At 38.7% G+C, this 25,996-nt stretch overlaps 1 protein-coding gene across 3 annotated transcripts in view; it reads left to right on the forward strand.

Moving 5' to 3' along the window:
* Nucleotides 1-25,996, forward strand: part of ELMO1 (engulfment and cell motility 1) — a 311,101-nt gene that overhangs the window by 115,940 nt on the left and 169,165 nt on the right. For all 3 annotated transcript variants that reach the window (XM_049816140.1, XM_049816139.1, XM_049816138.1), the window contains exons 12-14: nt 2,068-2,118; nt 3,733-3,855; nt 5,227-5,358. In XM_049816140.1, the coding sequence (XP_049672097.1) occupies nt 2,068-2,118; nt 3,733-3,855; nt 5,227-5,358 (306 nt within the window). The remainder of the gene's footprint in view (nt 1-2,067; nt 2,119-3,732; nt 3,856-5,226; nt 5,359-25,996) is intronic.

The raw sequence follows: 25,996 nt of genomic DNA on the forward strand, positions 1-25,996 counted from the left end.
AAGAAAAAAAGTCTTTATCAGAAAAGAGCTGAGAGTTTGAGCATTGAAATGATACTGTGAATGTTTGAAACACTTTTTTGGCAATTGTCTGCATTTTTGCAGAGACATGTTGCTATGGGAAGCGAGATGGCAAATTTTGTCAAATAATTTTTGTTCTCATCTGTTACTACAATATTTATTTTAGAAGAGGCAGCCCATCAGCTGCTAATAGCCATATAGCCTTCTTGGAGGCAAAGTTGATTTTGATGCAGTAATTGGTTTTGTGAATGCTTGTTGCTCCTATCAGTTTTTGGTCCAGGGACAAAAAGCAATATCCAAATAACGGATTTTAAAATTATAGGTATAAGAAAGAAGTGACAATTTGATAATCCTCTCCAAGAAGTAAAATATAATAATACCCAATTTTTAGCCTTGAATGCAGAAAAGACTACCTTATGTTCTTTACCTGTCTTATCTTTTGCCAGTGAATATACTTTGACAAAACCAGCCAGTCTGTTCCTTGTAACATGACGTATATCATGTGGCTGGCACTCCCCCTGCAGCTCAGTTGTGCATTTCCAAAAGAGAAGAAAGCATCTGTATCATTTATTCCTTTGCTGTTATGTGCAATTGAAACCTACTCAGCCAGAAAAGGCTTCAAAACTAAAGCTGAGTTGCTTTTGTCTTTGGTCCCTTCTTCCTTCCTTATCATTCCCATGTTCTGTTGCAGCACTTTTTCTCTCATATAAAGAAAACAATCAACATCCATGACTGCCTTTTTTCTTGCAATTACAATTATTTTCTTTTTGTGAGCAACTTCTCACCCTAACACTTTATTTACATAGTTTCTGCAGCCATGTTTCAGCAATGCAGTTCATATGTTTTATGTAATAGTTTCAGTTTTCCTGTTTTCCAGTTTCTTGTTTGTTATATAAAAGTAACGGATATGTACTCTATATTACTCTTCAACTCTCACAAAGATCAGCAGGAATTTTTAAAAATTTATTTCTTCTGAATGTAAACAATATTTTTGATACGGTGCCAGTGGCACAAGATCACAGTGCATCCTAAGAATGTCCTTAAGCATGTGTCAGCATTGATGTGATTTGTTGTGCTGTATTATGTAAGGCTGTGATACATGAGCTCTATTTCCAATTGATGATCTACTAAATGCACACATTACCCCTTTGTGTACATATAAACAGTGTCTAAATAGCAGTGTGCAATATGTTAACCAAATCCTTAAATAGTACATTTTGAAAACAAGAATTTAAAAATAATTACATGATGATAATTGCCGTAAGTTGTATGCATTCCATATGCTAGCATACATCCACGTGAAAATGGGGTATGCGCTTGTGGGTATGGTTAAGATTAGGCTCTCGTGCTTGCTGAGTATAAAATACTCCCTCTTATGCATTGTGGGACAGTTTGCAGCATGGACAGCTGGGATCAGCTGCTTAAAAATGACAGAAAAAGCATATTCTTCTTGATAGTGACTCAGACAGGTCTAGAAAGAGAAGTTCATTTAAGACAAAATAGTGGACCAATGTCAACATTGTTACCAAAATACAGGGGAGAAGTATTATTTACAATGATGAAACAGTACTGAGTTGTAGGCTGATTTACTGAGTGAAAGTTAGAGTACTTGACTTAACCAGCCAAAGTATTAATGTAAATAAGCATGTTGTTTGACGTCTTGTTTTAAAGGCTTCGCTGGCTTCCATTCCATGCTTCCTTCTATGTTGTGTGTGGCAGGCAGGGGGAAGGTTGTGCTTGAGCAAGTGTGTGTAAATACTCTAACCCACAGAGGACTCTTTTGAGGTCTTTCATTGCTGGTTTTGGATCACCAAAGTCCTCAGCTTGTGACAGACTTTTCCCTTTCTTTGCCTCTTTTTCACATAGTAGAGTAATCTAAGCTTGTGACCCCCAAAATAATGCATAGAATTGTATAGCTGATATGCTGTTTCATTTCATTTATAAGTAACACTGCAGAAACTTAAGACTAAAACCTTTTAAGTCAGTCTTCTAGATATGGCACTAAAATACCTAGCTTCTCGCTAATTTTTTTTTTTTTAACTAAATCAGGAAATGGCAAACATTTTGGCACAAAAACAGCTTCGCTCCATCATCTTAACTGTAAGTATATAGTTTTTCAAAGTTATTTTTCACTAGCAGACAGAAAAAAGTGACTCCAGTTTTGGTGCTCAGAGGTTTTATCTTAATATATTTTAATTGCACTTGTATTTTGATGTTTTGAAGCCTGTAATATACAAGATAAAGGTTTGGTTGTTGAATGGATTCAAAACTGATTATCAGATAGGGTATTTTCCTAGTCAAATAAATTGTGGTTTCTTCATGAAGATATAATACTGAATAAAAGAATAATACTTCAAGCATTTTCTTCCCATGGAGAATGTGAACTTTATTGTGCAGATGAAGGGTTGTCAGAGGAATTTGTAGCAAGTCCTCTGTTACAAGGTTGGAGCTGATGACAGCTTGGCAAGCAGCACAGAGCTTTACATCTGGCAAAACAAACCGCTGTGTTTTTTGGTTCTGCAGATTATTCTGTCTTGATATAAAGTTGCACACAATTTGTCACCACTTGCACAAAAGAAGCATGAAATGTAGCTCAGAGTAAAGTTAATGAGTGTAATATAAAAGACTTAGCATCTGCTATCATGGAAAATCAGAGCGATTTTGCCTGTGACCTTAGAGTAGATGACATCTTCAAGGGAACAAGGGAAGGTACTCTTTCTCTGTTATGAGATATTAGGCAGTGTAAAACAAACCAAACAACAACCAAACAAGCCCTCACTGTTTCTCATTCATTATCATAATTTCAATTATGCATACAAAAAAAGAGAATTTGTTTCAGAAGGCATATTTTTACACTGCTTGTGTGCATGAGAAATTTGGTATAATCATATGGATAATATTCTTAGATGTTCATTTACTATCGTAAAATGCTCCAGTGCCTTTTGGCAGACAAATTCTTATAGTCTCTGGAACTGTATAATACCCGTTGCTGTATCCATCTCCTACTTGATGACGCTTTCCTTACGTATGCTCTGCTGTGTTTAGTGACCTGGTTCTCTTTCCTGTATAGAACCTCATGGTGGTTTTTGACATACCAGGGATTCCTGAATTGTCCATCAGTTTGGTATCTGCTTTCTGAGTGGGATAATTCTGCACATATGGGGCATTGTATGCTAATGTATTTCTAAGCAGTCTTCCTCGTACAGAACAGAGTTGTCTGGTAGAGGTAGGATTGTGGTGTGATGTTGACTGCTGCAGCAGTAGCCCTGTTATATCATTGTATTAGCTGGTTGTGTTTGCTGCCTGAATACTTTTCTGCTCAGGCAGCTACTCTTGTAAATATTTTCTTAATATACTCGCTTTTTTTTTATACAGAGCTTTAATGGTCTTGGGAAGGAGTTAATAAGTGACTTCTCACTACTGATTTTTTTTTTCTTTTTTTTTAATGCCATTTCTCAAACATATGCACAGGCTCTATCTAGTGGCTAGAAGGGGAAAGCTTTGGTGCATTGTTATTGTAAAGTCCTGTCCCTTAAAGTTACTTACATAGTACCTAAATCAGCAGCATTAGTACTGGTTTGATTTTCTTTATTTCTGGAGTATACATACACTATTGCATAGCAAACACATACTTACAGAAATGGAAACACCTGATTGCACCTAATGTAATTTTCTGATAAGATGGCATTCACTGGAGTCTCTCTTTCTTTGCAGCATGTTATCAGGGCACAGAGGGCCATCAATAATGAAATGGCACACCAGCTTTATGTTCTGCAAGTACTTACCTTTAACCTTCTGGAGGACAGAATGATGACAAAAATGGATCCACAGGATCAGGTAAGCATCTGGCGTGATCTGGTCGGAACAGGAAGAGAACAACTGCTCATTGCTGTGCCTGAAGGTCTTTATGGAGGAAAAGACACCGCTAGGAATGCTTACACAAGCTGTTCGTTCATTCATTCATTCTCTCTTTCCCTGTGAAGCTGGTTTATGTCTTCTGGTTGTTAGATGATATACTGGCTATTGCTGTCCTTGTGCACAAGTACAATAAAATGGCCCAGCCTTTTTCCTTAGCGTGTAGTTCCATGAACAGAATTTGGCGTCATCCTGAGTAAAACTCCGTGCAGCAGTCCAGCATTTGTTTCTTTTGGGTAGTTCTCAGAAGCAACAGAGATGTATGGTCCTTCCTAAAAGTACTTCCGTAGAGCTAAAAGGACTGTTTCAATGAAAACTATCTGGCATGCTAGAGTTGAAGTTAATTTGTGTTACAATAAAATGCATTTTTGTTACTGGGAACCTATATAGTAGTTAATTTGTTTATTGCTTTCTGTGGCCAATCACCAGCTTTAATACTGTTCATTGTGCAAAAAGAGATACTTATTCCCCTAAGAGATTCAAGTTTAAATGTAGAGTCAATAAGCCACAGAGAAGATGTGTTTTGTTTCTTTATTTTTTGTGGCCTTCTTTTAGGCCCTGTACAAGGAGGAACCTGATTTAATTTTTAAGAAGGAGTTGTATTAAGACTTGCTGATAATTTGGAGAGGAGGGGGTGCGAGAACAAGGTGCTCGTAAACATAAGTAACCTCACGCTGTAGGATTTTACCCTTCCTGTTTCTTAAGTTTGGGGCTGGAAAGTTTGACTCTCTGGAATGTACACGCAGTTAACTAGTGTATATTGCCATAAAGAGTGACTGACACAATGTTAGTATTGATAAGATGGTTATCCCTGTCTTGAGACAATTTTAGTGGTGTGTAACTGCAGTAATTCCTCTCTCGCCCATTCCTGTGCTAGCAAAAATGGACAGTTACCAAAAGCAATGCAGAGTGCTGAGCCATTTTGATTTCAGCCGGCAAAGTGCTTAAGTATCAGCTTAATTTGAAATGTGTGTGATTTTTCGGCTTCTGTGGTTTTATGCCTGTGATTAAAATTAAGTGTGTAGTTAGTGGCCTTGCTAACATCGGTCCAGCTTCTGGAAGTCAGCACTTAGGCATCTGCATGTGAACTCCACGAATGTGAGGACCTGGGAAAATGGGGACCACAAGGTTGTTCTTGCTGACTGTCTCTCCGAGTATGAAGTAGGGAATTTAGATAAAGAAAGGCTGGCCAGTGGAGGGAATACAGTGATTTGAAACAGCTTTTGTCATATTGGTTATTAAAGTGAGAGGTAAGTTATTTTAACCAATTTTTTTAACCTTATTTTTACATAGGCTCAACGAGATATCATATTTGAACTCCGAAGAATTGCATTTGATGCAGAATCTGAACCTAACAACAGTAGTGGCAGTATTGAGAAACGCAAATCTATGTATACTCGAGACTATAAAAAGCTTGGATTTATTGTGAGTATTTTTGTGTGGTGGTACACTGAAAGTAGGTGAGTGCATCTGTTGTAGTACATCTTATAATCAGTCACTGCTCTTACTTGGTCTTCTGGCTATTTCCTACAAGGGAATAGCTTGCTGCTTTTTTTTTTTTTTTTGTATTGCAAATACTGTTAACCCGAAGTGACTGCTTTAGCAGAAACTGGGGTTAATTGGAAGAAATAACTACCTGAGGTTGAAGCACATAGTTTTGCATGAAATGCCATAACTAAAATCTAACTTTTAATGATATTTTGGATGAACAGGCATTGTCTAATGGATCTGTGGCAGATCTGTAAAGTCATTGTGCTCTGTTAGTAATAATGTGGACTGATGAGCACAATAAACACGAGGTAGGACTTTATGGTATTTACTTGTAGGGTCTTGTGCTTTGGTTGCTCGAAGTCCTTTCATCCAATTGGAGTTCTGGTCCTGCCTGAAACTGTGTTGGGGAACAGAGCACGATCTTGCTAAACTGTTGCATACATTATATTAATGATTAACGTATATTTAACCCCCTCTGGAAACAGAGCATGCACAAATACTCTGCAATTAGTATCTTGATTTATTGTTTACTCTAGGTTAGCATGCAGTTTTCTTCCTCCTTAGGTAAAATTGTATGCTTCATGTCTTTTGTGATTCATTACTTTGCTGTTGGCCTGGCAAATATACACCGAATATAGTACAGTAGCCACAGTTACAGACAGAGGGGTTTTAAATGCTCTTGGTGCAAGCTGAAGCTTGCTGTCCAGTTTGAGCTCTCTGCTCAGCTCTGTGGTGTAGGGCTCACCATTACCCAGTTCCCTTGTGGTTTTGGGAGGAGGCTTTCTGGGTTCTGATAGTTGTTTTCATTATGATGAGTGAGGAGAAATTACTGCTGTATCAGTGCTGTTGTATTTGTAAGGAGTTGTAAGTAAATAGATGGGAAGGGAGGAACTTGGCATTTTGGGATTGTAAGTAAAACTAATGCTTTGAAGAAGCTTTTGAAGCTTGATGGGTTTTTTTTGTTGTTGTCTGTGAATCTGTTCTCAGTTCCTGTGCGATAGGAGACCATTGCTATACCAGTTTATGAGATTGGTAACTCCTATGGTGAGACAAGTAGAGGACTTTGTGCCCTCAAGGCCAAAACTAAAAGAAAATGCAGGCCCTGGCTTAGAGACAAATGGGCTGGATATAGAGCCTCCAGCTTGTGGTGAATGGGAACAGAGGTGGGGGTCACTGTCATGGGAGGAGGAAAAGTAAGGAGGAAAAGTAATATAGGGATTGTGGCATATGGAGGAATTGAGGAGATCAAATTTAAAACAATCATTCTCTAATGGAGGCTGATCACTCTCGGATATCTGCTGCTCACTCTAGTTTTATGAGGCGTTGAAGGCACTCAGCTCCCACAGCCGTCACTGGCACCGAAGTATCTAGCAGCTCTGAAAATCTGATCTTGCTTTCTTAAAGCTGGAGCTGGAAAACCCTAAGTGTGTAATGGAGCATTCAATAGAAGCTGAACTGGGACTAGCGCACAGATCTGAATTCCGGTCCTATTTTTCTGCTGCTTAACAAGGACTAAAGATCATTAGTTGTGCAGGCTGGCACTAGTTCTTCCAATGCTTTTGTTTGTCCCACAGGATATATTTTGATTCTGCAGAGCTGAAATTATTAACAGCAGCATGTTTTAGGTGATAGGGTTGTGAGGAAAACACTTGGTGTGAATCAAAACGTGTTACTGTCTTGTCTGAGTCTGCAGGAACTCTCTTGCTGTGCCTGTGTAGCAGGGACTTACCCATTATCTTCATTACTCTCATTTGGGCTGTTTATTGGGAAGCCTACTGAAAACACTGCAACAGTTGTCAAGGGTAGCTGCAGCACTGTTTACTATTTAATTATGATAGCCTTCTACAAGGGAATGGGGAGCAAGAAGTCTAGGAAGGAATGAGAACTGGGATCAAAGCAATGAAGAAAATGTGGGGATGGCATAATGGGAGATAAGAAAAAATATGGGGAAGTGAGCTGTGAAAGGAGCACTGCAGGAAAAGCCCAAATGGAAGGCAAGTTGTCCTGCTATAACAGTACGATGAGGCGATGTACAAATAATAAAAATGTCAGTAATGAACTGTGAGGAGGGCTATTCTGCTCTTGTATGGAAGTTTGACTTTGAGCTAAAAGTACAAGTGATGCTGCATGTACAACTTTTCTCACAGCTGAAAAGGAATTTGACCTTCCTCACAGAGCTGGGGAAGGAAGCAGGACCTGTTGTGAAATATGACTGGTGATTGATCTCCAGCCTCACATGTAGGCTGTGCTCTGACTGGACTCCAGTTAGCCTGGCTGCCTTCACCCCATCTACTTCTTGTCAGTCCATCATTAAAGTGTCTTCAGTGCAGGTAGAGGGATGCATTAGCAAACTGATCTCTGCTCTGAATAACAGGAGGTTTCTTTTTCCCCTGTTTTGGTTGTGTGGCACAAGAAGAAACCCAGCCAAATAGGAGGCTGCCTTTGAATGCTGTCTTCATTTCACTGGTGTTGGTGGTCAGGATACTAATTTCTTGAACTGATTAAATGTTCTTTCCAAGTGGGAGAGTAAAACCATGTTTAGCCATCAAGTCATTCCCGGACTGCTTGTTCTCTTTCTGTATGTGAAATGCAAGAATCCAGTTCATTTTTTGCAGCCGCATGAAAAGCTTTGCCCCACTACAAATGTAATGTCAACAAGAGACAAAGTCCAGACATAGTTTCAGATGTTTACAATATCATTTGTAAAACTACATAGTTAGAAACCTACATCTAGTTAAAGAAACCACGAGACCTCTCCAGATGGTTGTGATGACCTGTGTGAAGTTTATTATGGGCAAAGAGATTTTCAGATGAGACAGTCTTGAGGAGATTTATTAAAATGCTGATGAATACAACAAAAGATGGCCCAGTTAGGAGATGTAAGATACTTTCCACCCTATTGAATTATTTTCTGAGTCAATTGCAAATTAAATAGCTTGAATTCCTTCTTTCCTCACCTTTTAACATCTCTTTTGGCAGAGGAATCCCAACCAATGCTTATTGCTGACAATTCTTGTAGTAGAAGTAGAGTCTTTTAAACTTTCAAATAGTAATGTAGTTCAGTGTTAGAGATATTTAAAAGATACAGCCACATATATTGGTAATGATAGGTAGTCCATCCTAAAATTCCTGATCTGTTCAAATGTTTTAGTTTTGTAAAGCTCATTGTATGTGAAACTTCTAAAGTTTTCTTGCATTTGAGTAAACTTAATTTCCATAACTGAGGCAGGCAATAGACTACAACTCAAGAAACTGATATCCTGTATATTTTCATCATAATTCTTTAAACGTCACTGTCATTGAGAAGTTGTAGTGAATGTGTTTGTTTAGAGGCAGATCTGACCAAATTCTGAGAAACTTAAATAGGTTAAAAAAATGGAAAACCAAACAAATCTCATCCTAGGACAGTTTTTCTTAAGTTTGCAGTTTGTAGAGCTTTTGGTTTTTTTTGTTTGACTTCTCTTCAGTAAAATAGAAATAGTTTGTATGGGTGCAAAAAGTCAACATGGAAAGTGATTTTGTAATTCTGCCATGCCACACTGGAATTTATTAGTGTAGCAAAATAAAACGTGGGTTAGTACAGGAGATACAAAGTCAGTCAGGAACTGTCTGATAAAAGGTGACAATTAAAAGGGAAATTAAGTATGGTGGGATGTTCTTCAAAAGTCAGGTGTGGGCTTGACTTTCAAAATATTAGTGGTGGTGACATAAAAGAGTGAATATATGCTGATGAAATCTTCTGGTGAAACAAATTTGGGAGCATCAGTGAAAGAATCACCATGTCATTCACAAATTAAATAACCTTTTGGATTAGAGAAATAGAAATGTAATTTTATTCAGTGATACAAAGTGCAATGGTGTTCATTTAGGACCACTGGCAAGAATGTCTTCTGTAGGCAAATATCTAATCTATAGGAAAAGGTAAGAGAGATTGTGCAATGTAGACAGAAAGAAAGTCAAATATTAAGGTAAGCTATATCTGGAAAGATATTTTCAGAGCAGCTAAACTGTTAAGGCCATTTTCTGCATTTCTGAGACATCATTTAGAACACTGTATAATTTTAGTTACCTGTGCAGTGACTTGTGGACTAACTGAATGCAGGATGAGTGCAGAGGGTGAGTCTTGTGCAGTGATGAGGGAGATGTCTTACAAGAGTTGACTTAAAAAGCTTGACTTGTTCAGGCAGCCAGGCTGAAGGCGTGGAAATATCAAGTGTACAAATGGTGAGAGGGAGGAAGCTATATGTAAGCTAAAAAGCAGTGATGGCAATCAAGTTATGGAAAAGATTTTTAATTGAAACAATGGGGACAAAATTTTTTACTAGTTTAAAGATGGAGCTTGATCCTTTATGAAAAGGCTTATATACTATGTTTGACAATGGTGGATAAAGGAAGCAAAACACATGAGGACTATGTGGAAAAAAACCAAAATCAAGGTTGCTTAGAGAAGTCTGAAGGGAGGCATGAATAATTAGTTGGATAATGACTTAAATGGCAGAATAGCTGATTTGTTAGACATTGCAAAAACTTTCTAATGTGAGGAGAAGCAATACCAGAATACATAGTTTGGAGGAAGTGTCTTCTCGAGATCTCTGGAAAGAAACTTCAAAAATAGTTGAGAGTAACTAAAGCATGCCTTAAGCTTCTCAGATCTACATTCTGCCTCTGAGACTTCTTCCAGACTTGTTTTCTTCTCTTCCTCATGTCCCAGATGAGCAGCTACTTTGTTTTATCTTTTGATCTTACTCTTCAAAAATCCCTTGGTTCCCAGCACAATATCCAGGTAGCGCTCTGAAGATAAAAACCATTCAGTTTTCTCATGGGTGGTTCTGTGGTGCTTCTCACTGTCTCTTTGAATAGTTCATTAGCTGAAGCCTAGGGACAGTGCTGACCATTTAGAGATGAAATGAAGGTTTTCCCCCTTGAATTTTCTGGCTAAGGAAAGATACTCAGGACTTTATTTTTCAGAATACTTACTGCTTTCCTCATGCTTTCCGCATGGCTTCTGTTACACATGTGAGTGTTACTGTCTGCAGAGCTGAGTGTATCAAATCAGGCATTGGGAAAATGAAAAATGTACAGTTAGTAACTGTCCTGTACCTTACCTGTCTTGTGGTCGGTCTTAAAGTCTCCTTGTCTCTAGACACAGCTTTCCCACCAAGCAAAATCTGTGGCTGACTTAACTGAGAGGTTTGGCCTGAAGTTTCCACCAGCAAATGGGAAGTACTTGTTCAGGACCTTACCTTTGCAAGCATGAGCGATCTATGTGTCAGAGTGACTGTAGTGAGTCAGGGTTTTGTTTTTTTTCCCCAGAGCAGGTGAAACTTAGTCATTCACTGTAGGGAATGGAGAGGCCTTAGGTTGCCGTGGCCAAGAATAACTTAAGACAAAGCAGCTGCCTGGATAACTATGCAGCATGATTTATTTCCCTTGGATCCATTTTTCTTCTTCCTGTATGTTTATTCCTGCAGCCATCTCAAGTAGAAACACTTCTCAGGCTCTATTCTGTATGACTTCTATCTCTTCGACATATTAGAATGATTGTGTGCAGTAACCTTCTTGTCATGATACATTCCTCCAAGGAAGTACCTTCTCTGCACTGAAAGGAGGAGGTTATCAGGAAAATAATTTATAATCATGTAATTAATATTGTGTAATGATTACCTGCAAGAGGGGCAAACTCAGATGACTGCAGCAAGTGGTGACAGACACCAGCCTTTAATTGCTGTCCTCTGCAACCTATCTAGTGGAGCTCTGGTGTGTCTAATTTTCTCATGCTCACTTGGAAGCTGCTTGTCCCCCAACTTTGTTTTCATGTCATGCCCCACAAATGTCTCCACCCCAGCCCCAGGATTTGGGAATGGAGGATTAAAGTTAAGCTTTGGAAGAGGGTGGGGGGTGGGTGTTGTTTTCATGTTTGTTCTTCAGTACCCAAATTATGTTAACTGGCAATGAATTAAATTGACTTTCCCTGAGTCCAGTCTGTTTTGCCCATGATGGTGACTGGTAACAGCCTCTTGTCCTTATCTTGACCCACAAGCTTTTTCATCCTTTTTCTCCCCTTGCTCTGTTGAGGAGGGGATTGGGTGAGCAGCTGGGTGTGTGTGTGGCTGCTGGCCAGTGTTAACACACCACATCTTCTTTCTATGTTTTGCTAAGTCTCTCTTTAGGCTGCTTCTAGGCTCACTCCCTGAGCCTAGGTCAGAGGCTCCCTCTTTTATGTATTCCATTGCAGTCTCCTTGCCATGCTATCTCACTTTCCTTTTTGACTCCTTATCTGCTCTGGCCTTTCTCCATTTCTTTCCCTAGTCTTCAGTTTTGATTTCCCACTTCCTTCGGGCTCTTTGTTCCATTTTGATCTCAGGTTGTATCTGTTTCTTTCCAGCATGTCTGATCGCTGATCCCCATTACCTCATTCACCCAATCTCCCTGAATTTCCTCTTTTTCCACCCCCACTCCCTCCTCGTGATGTGGTTCTGCTCTGGGTTTTCCCTTGCCTCCCTCTTTCCACCTCCTCCTCCCACCCAGTTTGTTCCTCCATCAGTATAAAGCCTGATCAGTCAGCTGGCTCTCATTTCCAGCCTTTGCACTGAAAGTTGACAGGACTTTCTAAAAACAGACCCAAATCGCATTTTTCCTGTGTTTTGTTTTCAGAAATAGATGGACTGGGTTTAGCTGCATGTTCCAAAGATTAATATTTGCCTCAGCATGGAAAATTTTGGTTGCCATGATAAGTGCTGTCCAGGCTGTTAACCGAGAACAGGATCTAGTAATGGGAAGCATTGGGCAACTGTAATAATAGTCAGCACTATGAGCCCCACCTCTAACTGAACTATAGACAAAGTGCTTTCCTTTTCATTGTTTTAACATAAAGTGGGGGGTTCTGACTTTAATAGCTCAACCATAGCTGGATTGAATTTTTTTCGAAAGATACGGTGTTACTTTTTGCTTATTATTTTGGGCTGTGAAGTACTTACATCCTAGTTTTGAATGACAAATTATGACCGCAGATTTGAGGCATGGGTTTAGTGGGGATTGTGTGTGTGTGTGTGTGTATTAAAAGAAAGTTCAGATTTCTGTTGATAGAATGTTAGTAGATTAATTAGATTGCTGTGTGATAATCATTCATCCTGTATTACTGACTGATAGAGGTAAAGAGTCAGGGTGAAATCACACAGTGAAAAGGCAGTGCACAATTCTAGGTAATCTGCATGGTGTGAATTAGTGGTAGTCAATTAAGCACTAGATTGAGATGGGCTCTAGAAAGGAAAAACTGAGCAAGACTGGGGTGGGGTTTGGATGCCAGGAGTGTTAATAGTCCTTCAATTCCCTGAAGTTACTAATGTCAGCTAGATCTCTGAACTCCCTTTGTTCCAGCTGGTCATCTGGATTAATGGTAGCAGTCTGCCTGGCTAGGGAGGATAAATCTTTCCTAGGAGGGACGGTGAGAGGGAGATGGACAGAAGCAGACCCCATGTGATGCATTTACGTAGCTATTCTTGTTGAAGACCTTAGGATGGTCATCCTTTTTCTTCCTAAAAAACGAAAGCCTGACTGTTTGAAGTCTTACAGCCTTATGAATTAAAGGACTGGGAAAGGCCTGAACAGGAAGCTGAAGTTTTGTGATTTGGTGACTAAAATCTGGAACTGGTGTAAAGTGCTGAAAAACTCATCATAAAGGTTTTGAATGGTCATTTTCAGCTATTTTGCTTACAGTTCCCTGATGTTTCCTTCTGTTGGTGATACTCTGCAGTGATGGGAGGTGTTGCATTGTTTATCCTTTGGGGAAGCTTTTCAACTATAATAAAAGTAATGCTTTCTTGCATTCACATTCTCTTGTTGGCTTTGGCAGTGGCAGAGGAACATTTTTAGAATAATACTGTATGTGTGCCAATCTAGATCTGATCCTTTTTTAAATTTTAAAAGCATAAGATTTAATCGTTGGCTTAATGATAGAACAGCAGAGATGACAGATTGCCTGTACTGCTGAAAACAATTTGTAGTTTTCCATCCTCCTCCACCCTCTCTACTCCCACAACCCTCTCTTTCCCTACCTACTATTTCAAAACTTGTGAAATCACTTGTTGCTGGGAAAAAATCCCCAACAGTTTGAGAAGATTTCCTTTTGCTGAGCTATTCAGATATGCAGTGGCTGAGGCTGCTTTGCCTTGAGACAGAAGTGCCTGACCCTTAGTTTAGTTGCCATATTTCTATATGTAACAATGGCCCACTCTAAAATCCTTTGTCGTTAATTAATGATAGCTAATAATTAAGCACCATGCAGTAGAGCAGAAACCATGTCTAATAGCACTTCACCAGAAAGAGATTCTTCTTCTCGCCTCTCATTGTAGTACATGATTCATAGATTTGAGTGTCCTTTTATTTAACAGAATTAAATTCGCAGATGGTACAACCAGAAAAAAAACACACTGTCTGCCCTTTGGCACTGAAATTCCCTTAATACTGAACCAGTGGGGTAAGACAGGAATGTATATAGCATTTATTCTCTCATTTTAACCCTTAGGACCACTTGGAGGTTGCTTTTCTCTGTTGCTTGCAAGCTTCACTCTCCATTCTGGCATTCAGTTTTGAAGCTCACATTTTTCAGCGGGTGTTTTGGAAATAAGCCATTACTGATTTATTCCTCAGGGTAAGTTTTGGAAGGTGAAGGCTGATCATACATACTTATTTCTAGGTGTTATGAGAGAGTGTAGTTGTATAGCAACTGCTGCTTTCAGGGTTGGATCTCCTTTTAAGTAGACAATTGGAGATTCATACTACAGTATTTGCTTTCGTAAACACTTATTTGGAAGTATTTGGGACAAAACAGAACTTGAGGACCAGTTTTGTCATTCCTGTTTTCAGAGTAACATTTATCTGTATAATCCTGTTGCTGTGTATAGGAATATCACAAGAACAAGATCTAGTCACTGAGAATAACAGCCCAGGACCTCAAGTATTACTGATCTTAAACCAATGAAAACATCTAAACTGATGTAAATGTTTGAAATGCTTGTATATTTTATTAATATTGTGTGCACCGGAAGTGCAGCACCACCTTGTACTAGAAAAGCAGCAAAATTGAATGTTTAGGAAAAGGCAGAAATAAGATAGTCATTAAAGCCTTAATTCATTCCCTTCCATCTTTGTTACACTTAATTACATGCATGTGCAGTATTTCTTCTGTCTGCCTCTGCTTTTCTTCTCCTTTACACTTTGCTCTGCATTTCTGTCATGATCTTTCTCTCTTGTTCAGCCTTAGGCCGATAATTATAGTACTCCTTCCCATCTGTCTTGGTTTCTACCTGTTGTGGTTTAACCCCAACCAGCAACTAAACACCACGCAGCCGCTTGCTCACTCCCCCCCCCACCCAGTGGGATGGGAGACAAAAATCAGGAAAAGAAGCAAAACCCATGGGTTGAGATAAGAACGGTTTAATAGAACAGAAAAGAAGAAACTAATAATGGTAACACTAATAAAATGACAACAGCAATAATGAAAGGATTGGAATGTACAAATGATGTGCAGGGCAATTGCTCACCACCTGCCGATTGACACACAGCTAGTCCCCAAGCAGCGATCCCCCCCTAGCCAACTCCCTCCAGTTTATATACTGGGCATGATGTCACATGGTATGGAATACCCTGTTGGCCAGTTTGGGTCAGGTGCCCTGGCTCTGTCCTGTGCCAACTTCTTGTGCCCCTCCAGCTTTCTCGCTGGCTGGGCATGAGAAGCTGAAAAATCCTTGACTTTAGACTAAACGCTGCTTAGCACCAACTGACAACATCAGTGTTATCAACATTCTTCTCATACTGAACTCAAAACATAGCACTGTACCAGCTACTAGGAAGACAATTAACTTTATCCCAGCTGAAACCAGGACACTACCCTACCATCCTTGCCCTCCTTCTTCCTCTAAGCCTCCCCACTCCCAAATGTCTGATTTTGACCCTTTTCTCTCACTATTGCTGTGTGCCCTTCTATTTAGCTACTCTTTCCACTTCATTCCTGGTTTGGTTTTTCTCTAAGCCTTGAAGATGGGGTCAGGGAATGCTTAGGACGTGCAGCGTCTTCAGAAAAAACTGTGTGTGCTCCAAAAAGACTTGTTAAATTCAGTTCATTCTGAGGTTTTTATAATGTGGCCAAATGTAGCCTACATTCCAAAGGAATTTCAAGACTGACACAAGAACAAGTTTTTTTACTAAACCAGATGTTTTACCTGCATAGCATGGGTGGGCTGGTGTTCCTTGACAAAACAGTTGTGTGAAAAATGATTTAGTAAGAGCAATACAGTGCTTAGTAGAACATTCCTAAAAATGATCAAATAATGTGCTAAAACTTGCTAAGGCATTTGAACCTAAAGAAGATGTTAGGCATTCTGTCCTAACACTTAAGAGTTGTAAAGTATCAGAAGCAAAAGAGTCTAAAAATGGAAAGTATCAAACCACCTGACCTGCAGGTGGCACAACCAGTTTTACTTGTAATTTAAACATCTTTCTCAGGTTTCCATTTGCTTTTGACATCTTGCTTCCCTAACGTTTCTGTGAACATTGCTACTCGATAGATCTCTGGCAGAGCAACAACAAGTAGAGGTACTGCAACCTGTACTAGAAAGGTGAACAAAATATGTGGACTACAAGAAAAGAAAAACAGAATGGAAGAGGAAGGAAATATAAATGAACTGATGATGATACTAAAGATATAACTGAGGGTTTTACTAGTCTACACTGGCATTTGGAGGAGCTGCAATCAGAAAGCCCAGTTGTTAATTTTACAGTTAAATTTCCTGAATCTATATGGAGATAATTCAGTCTGAAAAGGGATTTTTTAATTTTATTTCTGATTAAAAAAAAAGTGTCCATTTCACTTGTTGAAAAACAAAGGAATGTTTTAATTTTATTAGCTTAATATTTTAGATTATTTCATAGTATGCAGCTCCACATGGCAGTCTCACAGAATGTTTTCTAAATGAATACTTAGAAAGACATACAGTAAAACTATATGTCTGTCAGGATTGTTTTTCTTTTAATATTCACCTGAAGATAGAAATCCTTGATTTACTGTATTTATATGGCTTGATGTTACTTGGAGTACAGCTGAACCTCATTTTAAAAGAAAGCTGCAAACTAATTTGTAATACTGTGCAGCAGAGGGCACTAGCGTCATACCAGATGTAGGTTGTTCACAAAAGTTGTTCAACAGCTCACTTGGATGGGTGCAGAATCATTTCAGCCTTAGAAAGAGTAGAAATAACTGTTCTGGGCTGTAAATTCCTATATCTCAGTTGAATGCCAGCAGATGTTTGATGTTCAGGATAAATGATACCTCTGGGGGCAAAAAAAGTTACTTAATTTGGCTTGCATGTTACAGTTTGTTATACAATGCACTGTAAGTAGAGTTTCTTTTCTGTCTGACAGTTACTGGTGAGATATTTTTTTTCCCCTCTGAAATAATAGTTTGTTCCTGCATCTGGGAGTTTTTCAGCCTTGTGTAGGCCCTGTGACAGGGATGCTTTCTTGCAATCTGTTTTTTTTTAGGTTTTTTTTCCCCAGCAGTCTCTGCAAATCTGTAAAAGGTGACATTTTGTAAATGTAGTTAAAGATCTAATCAGAAAAACTTATGTTTGGTTGTCAGCTCAGGCCATGTTCTGCAAACGTGAGCAGCAAAGCATCAATCTCTGTCCAAACCTGAGAGGCAGAAATATAGAAATCGTCGAGGCGTAAAGTTTTAAATGGCTGGGAGAAAACCTGAGAAAGTTTATTTTACTAACAAAAATGGATCAGTTGTAACCAGGAAAGCCTGAGGTTATAACACACACAATGGATGATATCTGCGTATTAGAGGAGCTACTAAGTTTATATAAACTTGGTACTTTGATCTGAGCCAGTAATTGCACAGAAGGAGGCACCTGGGTCACATGCATTGTTACAGTGGCCAACAACTGGGGCCAGCAAATCCATATGTTAAAACTGCTGTTCTTGTTTACCATGCAGCTAGCTGCATGTGACTTACCAGGATTGTTTGTCAGGAGCTATGGGCATCCAACAATTTGCACATTGTTGGAATGAATAAACCAGCCTTTTACCGTATACTGCTGAATTCCTCTTAGTTTTAGTCCTTCCAGAGGAGAACAGATTTAGAAGAAAGAAAGCAAGCAAGAAAGAAAAAAAAATAAATTAGAAAACCTTCCATTTTGATGGGCTACCAACCTTTTCTGACCTTTCAATATCACTTTAAGAATGAAGTTAAAACTAATCAGAATGAAATGTCTGTGGTTGTGTGCCTGTGGGAATGAACTGACTCTGTATAATCTCAAACATTTTATGGTTTGATTTTTTAAAATACTTTATTTGATCACTTTTTGCTTACTATAAATATTAGTTGGAGGAATCATCCTTTAAATCAGTTTCTTAATGACAGGATAAGTTCTGTTATTTTGTGGAGCAAGGATAAAAGGTTTTTTATATTTTTATACCCTTCCAATATTTTTAATTGTGAAATTGTAAGATAAAAATCTTAAACTCCTTGTGATTTGAAAAAGTACGCCTCTTTTGAAGAAAATCCACTAACAAATGTAAATGTGCTAATTTAAAATTAGGGGCAATGGGACACTGCATTTCTGGCATTATTTTTTTTATATATTATGTATGATTTTACTGTATTGTTTTCTTGTTTGTTGCTCATTTACTATCAGTATCCCAGTTATAAACTCGTGGGGGCAGGCAGGCTCCATGGATTTGAATGTAGTAGGGCTGAGTAGTTTGTTTCAAGTGTTATCATGACAGAAGAGTTTTTTTACTGCTAATCGTTTTCTGACTCCTTCTCTTAGAGATGGATCTTGGACATCTTTCTCTGGATATTATGTACTGCTTGTGCTTCAGAATTTGTGTACAAAAAAATAAGATGAAGAAACAGGCCCCCCAAAATGGGTCAGACATAATGATGTCTTTTCATTTGTGGTGTGGGCTTCATCTGTTTCACAAGGCTTGACTTGGATAGCTGATTTCACGCAAACCCTTGCTTGATATTGAAGTGATGGTAGTTTTGTGAAACAGTGTAAATTCAATGTAATGTTAGTGCAAATAGCTTTTTTTTAAACCTATGCAATTTTCCTGTGTATGTATGCATGCAGATATGCATGTTACTTAAATGTACATATCTCTCTGTTCCCCCTCCTCTCATTCCTCATGGGTATTTTTTGCCTGTTGTAAGATTTAAGGGACAGTGAATAGCATAGCACACAAAGTATTTAGATTTTCTTCAGTTACAAAGAATTACAGACATCCTCTTTGAATATGTGATTTCATTAACTTAGGCCTGTGAATGAATTAAAAGACCAGGGGGAGAAAAGCAACTCATTTGTGAATAACTGAATTATTTCCCCAAATTAAAAACACCTTTGTATCTGAGTTCTGAATATTTTGATTGTTCAATGTAGTCAGCTTGTTACACAGCCCCTACCTAAGTGGCAATGGTATGTGTTCTTTTAAAAATGACTTCATTTTCTTAAGTCTTCCTACATTTTGGTGCAGCTCCATCCTCTTATTGATGTCTGTCTGGAGGAAACTGGAGGCGGAGCAGAACAATACCCAGACATGCAAAACGTATTTGCATTTTGCAGAGCACAGCTCTAGTCACAATGACTTCACATTTCTGTAGAGGGAGACAAAGAAAAATGGAAGTCAAGTGAACTGAAATTCCCCAGTAAATGGATGCTGTGGGTTTTTGTCCTTTTTTAATTTATTTTTTTTTATTACCTCACTACTGAGGGCAGATAAGGGTATGCTGTAGGATGGGCATAGTCTATTGTTGACTTAAGACAGAAGTACAGACTCAAAGTTTTTATGAGGGATTGATCCTTTTTTCCATACCTGTCTCTGGTATCTACAAAGCTTGGCTGTTTGAACCTCAAGCAGAAGGAAGATTTGACCATAGAGCTAGTCATTTTGGATGTACAACCTCACATACAAAGGTAGCTAAAATATCATAGATGTTGACAGTTCCTTTACTGTAGATTAGTTTTCAGCTTGTCCTCTGTGGTTACTGGAAACTTGACCTGGTCACAGGTAATAAAAGAAGTGGCAGTGTGTGAACCCCAGAGCTCCGTACTGGCAGCAGGCTTTTTTACCTAGGCCTGCGAGTCCATGTGCCTAGCTGCAGATGATATTTCAGCTAAGTTCCTTGGTTTTAAATTTTGATAGCTGTTGTATCTGGCTGTCAGGCAGCCAGTAGATTCTGATTCATTTTGAAGTGGAGTTTTCTTAGACACAGGGTTGACTTTTCTCTACTCTATATTTTAACTAAACACAGCCTGGCCCTTTCCTTTTGCACGACAACCATTTTGGGTAGCTTGCTTGAAAAAGAAAAATGTGAAACCTTGTACAGAAATATGTAAAAGGAGAGCAAGACCTATCCCAACTTATCTTTATGATACTTGGCACTGGGTTTAGGTTCCTTGCAAAGCTCACCATTCTCAAAGCAACGTGGCTTGTGAGAATGCAGGGATGCCCCCAGCCACTGCAGTTATTGTTATTAATGGAGTTCCAAGGGAAGTATAATTCACTGCACAAATGGAGTGCCAATCTTCTTGTTCTGTCGTTGTGCCATGCCGACCATTGTATGTAAACATCATACCTTTTACTGGAGCTGATAGTTGTTACAGCAGGAAGGATCCCATTTGGAGTTTCACTCAAGTCTTCTGAGTGATGATGTATGGGACAGGCAACTGCAGCAATTAAGTGGGCTGCTTCTCATGTGGGTTCCCTGTAGATACACATCCTCAGGAAAATTCTTATCATTATTTTTACCCTAATTTTCATAGAATCATAGAATGGTTTGCGTTGGAAGGGACCTGAAAGATCATCTAGTTCCAACCCCCTGCCATGGGCAGGGACACCTTCCACTAGAGCAGGTTGCTCAAAGCCTCATCCACCCTGGCCTTGAACATTGCCAAGGTTGGGGCATCCACAACCTCTCTGGGCAACCTGTTCCAGTGCCTCACCACCCTCACAGTGAAGAACTTCCTCCTTACATCTAATCTAAACTGACCTTCTTTCAGTTTAAAGCCATTACCCCTTGTCCCATCACTACATGCCCTTGTCAAAAGTCCCTCTCCAGCTTTCCTGTAGGCCCCCTTTAAGTACTGGAAGGCTGCTATCGGGTCTCCCTGGAGCCTTCTGTTCTCCAGGCTGAACAACCCCAACTCTCTCAGCCTTTCTTCATAGGAGAGGTGCTCCAGTCCTCTGATCATCTTCATGGCCCTCCTCTGGACTCGCTCCAACAGGTCCATGTTGTTCTTATGTTGGGGACCCCAAAGCTGAACGCAGTACTGCAGGTGGGGTCTCATGAGGGTGGAGTAGAGGGGGAGAATCCCCTCCCTCGACCTGCTGGTCACGCTTCTCTTGATGCAGCACAGGATACAGTTGGGCTTCTGGACTGCAAGCATACATTGCAGGTCATGTCAATTTTACTAGATTGCTTATAATTTAAGTAATTTTTCTCTAAAAGAAACCACAACTGAAAGGTGTTTTAAATAATGCCCCTTAATTACAGAGAATAATGTTATGTCAGAAAGGTCAAGTTTAGATAAAACTGCCTGAAGTGTAACTAAAACAATCAAAAAGATGCTCTCCTAATAGTCTTATGCTTAGAAGACTCTAATTCAAGCAGCTCACAATTTGGCATAACTTGGGTTTGAACCTTTCATTTTACTTAGAAAAAGACTCTCTAGGCCTTTTTATTTCTCGTTGATAGGCTATACAATTCGTGTCTTTTGGCCATATGCCAAAATATATATTTATGTACACTTGTTAACTATTTTGTATCATTTCCTTAACTTTTATACAAAATGCCTGTTGAAGAGCTCTCAATTTCTGCTTAATAAGTAGTCTTTGAACCATCAGTCAGGACCGTTAATGCTTGTATACCAATATGCCAACAGTGCCAGCCATTATGCTTAAATAACGAGTGGTAGTCACAGTGTACCTTACTCAACAGACATTAAGCTTAGCTGAACTCAAAAGAGGCTTTTCATGCCACAGTTGGACTTAAGAACACCAAGTCTAATTTTTACATCTTATAGGATTCACAGAGATAAAATTACTCAGGGTAGATTTTGATTCTGCTATGTCTGACTTCCATCTATTTGCAAACATTTAATCTGTATTTACTTAAAATATTCAAGTTTATGTATTAATTTTATTGGCTTGCTGTTCCTGCTAGCACTGTTCACACTGTTTTCTCACCTCACTGTCTTCTTGCTAGCTTGATAATTAACCTGCTGGACAGGCTGAGAATTCGTGCCTTAGATCCTTATCTATGTAGAAAAGGCAAACTGCTTTAATGACACTGTTAAACAAGTTGATCTCTTGACATGTTCCAAGGTCATAAAAAGGGCTATATTTATAACACTGTTTCTTTTTAGGTTGGGGATACTCCATGCCAGTTTACCCTGGTGTACTTCTTGACTGCTGTAGTTCAAACAACACAAAAATTGCTTGCTGGCCAGCACATGGGTAGCATACTTCCATCATGATTCTGGAAAAGCTGGAGCTGCCTGAAAAGCTGTAGCCCTTGATTGCTCTCCAGCTGCCCTGGCTGGAGGGATACCTGCCTCACACCCTTTCAGTTGTGCCTGTAGAAAGTCTCCTGGGAACGCTCCCTAATCCCCTGCAGTCAAAGCTGTCTGGATTAGCTCATGCCTTGTCCAGCAGCAGTTTCATCAGAAGTGGAGTGACTTTGCCCAAAAGCGTGGGCCAGGAAACCTGTCAGGGTCTGCTGGCGTGGCTGTTAAATGAACTGGTAATCTCAAGTGTGGAGTAGTAATAAGCTAGTGTGGCTTTAGTTTGTCGACCTAGTCTAGCTAGATCTGCTAGTGGATGTTTGACTGCTTATTCAGTTATTCTGTAAACTTAGTGGATACTGAGAGATATCTGGTAGTAATTTCCCATGCTGAAAAAACGTAATTGAAATGACCATCAATGTCCCATTGATTCATTTTAAATATCGCTGAGAGACTACATGACCTGTTACTGCTTGATGACTTCATTTGCCCAAAAAACATTACTTCAATAATAAGAAGTCAACAATCTGTGAAGTGCTAAACATGTATCCAACTTTAAAGTCTGTCCTTGTTAACTAAAATAAAACCTGAAATGTCATTCATAGTTGTCATGCATTGAACAAGATGTGATCACTCTTAAGTTATAGCACTCGTTTTAGATTCTTTTAGGCTTTTAAACTATTGACAGTTCATAGGGCTTAAGATCTTGGAATCTAAATTAGCTCCATGAAACTGTAAAACTGTAATATAGGTATGTATAAAATACAAAGAATTATGCAAGAGCTTTTTGTCTTGCTCTACAATGTATAATTTATTCATGGCTGAAAAAACACAGTGCTTGTCTTTTGACATGCCCTGTTATGTTTCATCTGATGATTTATACTGATTTAGTTAGGCCACCATAACATTCAGATTTTTGCAATTCTGACCACCATAGCATCCATTCATGATTGGGTCAGATTTCTGGTGGTGACTTACGTAGAGCTCTGTGGTGCTTTACATGAGATTACCTAGTAGCTCAGTGAACTCAGGGAATACAGTAGTCAAATTATGATTTATTTTTTTTTAATCATTTATAGGGCAAATTTTGTGCAGATTTGGTTATGATTTCTTTTCTATTTAGAAGGTCTGTTTTATATTGGTGAGGTCAAACTTGATCCAGAAAGGCTGTTGCTTAACATGTTACGTAGATTGGACTGAGTTTTATTATTGGAGGATGACATTTGCAGTCTACTAATACGTATAGCAAAGCTGTTATTACAGAAAAAGAAAAGTTAAGCAGGTAGAAATGGCCAAATATTTGCTGAAACACGAAGCTGGAAAAAGCTAGACATATGTTAGTTAAAGGAAAAACTACCATTGTTGTATGCAAACTTAATTTGTAATTCTCTATAAAAACTATATCCAGTAGAAATATACTGGAGTTCTTTACATGTGGTGGGGTAACGGAGATGTGATTTAAATGACTTGCACTAAAAGTGTCTTAAAAGATTTTCTGCTTATTCTTTCAAAGACAGAGAGTTGCTGAGCTTTGGATACTTCTGACTTGAGGTAGACAGTGTTTTTATTACTACTATTTTTTTTAAATTGAGGGATCTTCCACATATATTTTCATTCTATCATACAGTTCTGTTGGAAAATTTAAAAAATTGGCTTTGGAAATAAAAAATGTGCATTTGCATATTTAAAGAGTTATCAAGAGAAAAACAAATCTGTTTGTTAGTTCTTGCTTTCACTGAATACATAGAAGTTGAAAATTCCCAAGTCACTGTTATGTCTTATTAAATTGGATGGTAGAAGTTGTGTGCATCATCATCTCATTGAATATAGTGCTGTTAAATAAAAAGACAAAATTACTTCCTCATTAAGAATTTTAGCTGACTACCTCTTCACAATTTCTTTTTTTAATCTAGGATTTTTTCATATTTGTAATTCCTGTGTAAATGAACAGATGGGAACATTTTGCGTGCAAAACTTCAGGATTATTTAGGGAAGGGGTAAATGGTGAGGTTGTGTGCTCGTTGATACTTCCAACATAAGTTTATCAATTCATAATTCACTGTGAACATCACTTAAAAAGTTCCCACTCTCTTGGTCTTAAGTTCTTAGGAACAAACATCCATATACATACTACTTTGATTTCCTCATTTGATCCAGGGAAAGTTTTTGTGTAGGTGCTGTAGCACCAGGTGATTGCTTTCCTTCCTAGCCCACATAACCATGGTTTAGATTTAAAAGGAAAAAGAAAATGAGTAAGTGCAAGTAATTGAAGATGGGAGAAAGTGATTACTGTCCTTGGCACTATCTTTGTAGACGGATTGTTCCTTTTTCTGTACAAAAAAATATGACCAGTTTTGAGAGGGTTCATTTTAGATCGACACCATTGAAATTGGACTCTTTCTTTTCAGGTGTTCTGAATTTCTTCTGTTATCAGTTCTTTTACAGTCCTAATTCCTCCCTGGGAACTTCGGTAGTGTTTTTGTCATACAAACCTACAGAAGTGAGGTGTGCAGAATGGCGTTTCACCTGTGCTGCTTTGGGATTGGGAAAACAGAAGTTTGCTTTTCTGTGTAGAACAGCTATTACAAGGTCTAGCACCTACTGCAAGCAGCTTTCAGGGCAAACTAGCATGACTTGGCAACTGATTTACATAGCTGTACATACACTGATGCAAAATCTGTGATAAGCCATCAATATCTGTCAAGACAGAAATAAAAAGTTTGTACCTTAATAGGCTAGGAATGTGAGGAAATCCATGGTTTCTATGCTCCAGCATATTCATGTGGAAGATACTGTTAGGAATAATATAAGGAAAGAGTGGTGCTTATTCCAGTTACCTACAGACAGTACACCATTGCTGTGATTAGGCATCTCGGTGCGAGCACACTTTCTTATGACTGAAATCTATACATCCCTCAGAGATTGCCTTGGAAGCCAAAAGTAAGACAGTGGAGCCTTTCAGGACAGAGAAGAAAGCTTTACACAGCTAGGACTGCATGGGAATGCTAGGTTCTCTGAATAAAATTACTGCACTGGAATTTATCCAGAATAGCTGTAATCTTGTGAAACGTGCCGTGTGATTTTTTTTATTTATTTATTTTTTTAAATGGCATAAGCAGACATGATTTTGGGTTTATATCTTATCCAGAGGAATGGATTTTCATTTCCACACTACACTACTAAGCTGGCTAACAAATTCTTGATGCTTTTGGTATCTTAATATGTTTAGTTTAAGAGCATAAGCTGCTAAATACCGCTCAGATGCTGGAGCAGAAAGATGCACAGATATTACTCAGTCTAGTGGAAAAAATAAAAAATTATCTGAAAAATTGGATGTAACAAAGTTGTTCCATTTGTATTTCTTACTCTTGGCTTTTTAGAAAGAGAAAAATGCAATAGAGGTTATACTGAACAGATGCAACTAATATGCCTGAAGCGTTGTGTTCCATATATTTAATAAATTATGTTGTGGGTGGGGGTGTTTGCATACTTCTGAATTATTCACTACAGCATTTTAGATAATTTAGCTTTGTATCTCATTTCTAAACCCACTCTCGGTAAATTAAAATTTCAACCACAAACATTCAACATGTTAAGAAAAGGATGATTTTAGGGGGAGGGAGGAAGAAGGAAGGGAACAAAGCAGCTGGCATTCTTTTTGAATTTGAAGAATAATTGAAGATAATGTATTGTCTCACACATGCCAGAACTGTCCTGTGGAACCTCAGCTACCATCAGCTGGCAGACGTCCAGTTATTTGACTTAACGGAGCTGAAGATCAAGCCCTAGTTATCCTGGCACCCAAAGTGGCAGAAACTTTTGTTTCAAACAACTGAAAATAGCTGGGTTTATAGGCTTGACTTGGAGAAAAAATAGTAAGTGATGGAGAGGTGGCTTTTCTGATTGAACATGGAACTAGTAGTGATGGTAAGAGACAAAATGAATTATCCTTACTAAATGTGGTGAGATTTCTCATGCCCTTGCTGTTTTCTCTTGACTTGTCTATATAA

Source organism: Accipiter gentilis, chromosome 14 (genome assembly GCF_929443795.1).
Source record: "Accipiter gentilis chromosome 14, bAccGen1.1, whole genome shotgun sequence".
In the NCBI taxonomy this organism is placed as follows: domain Eukaryota; kingdom Metazoa; phylum Chordata; class Aves; order Accipitriformes; family Accipitridae; genus Astur; species Astur gentilis.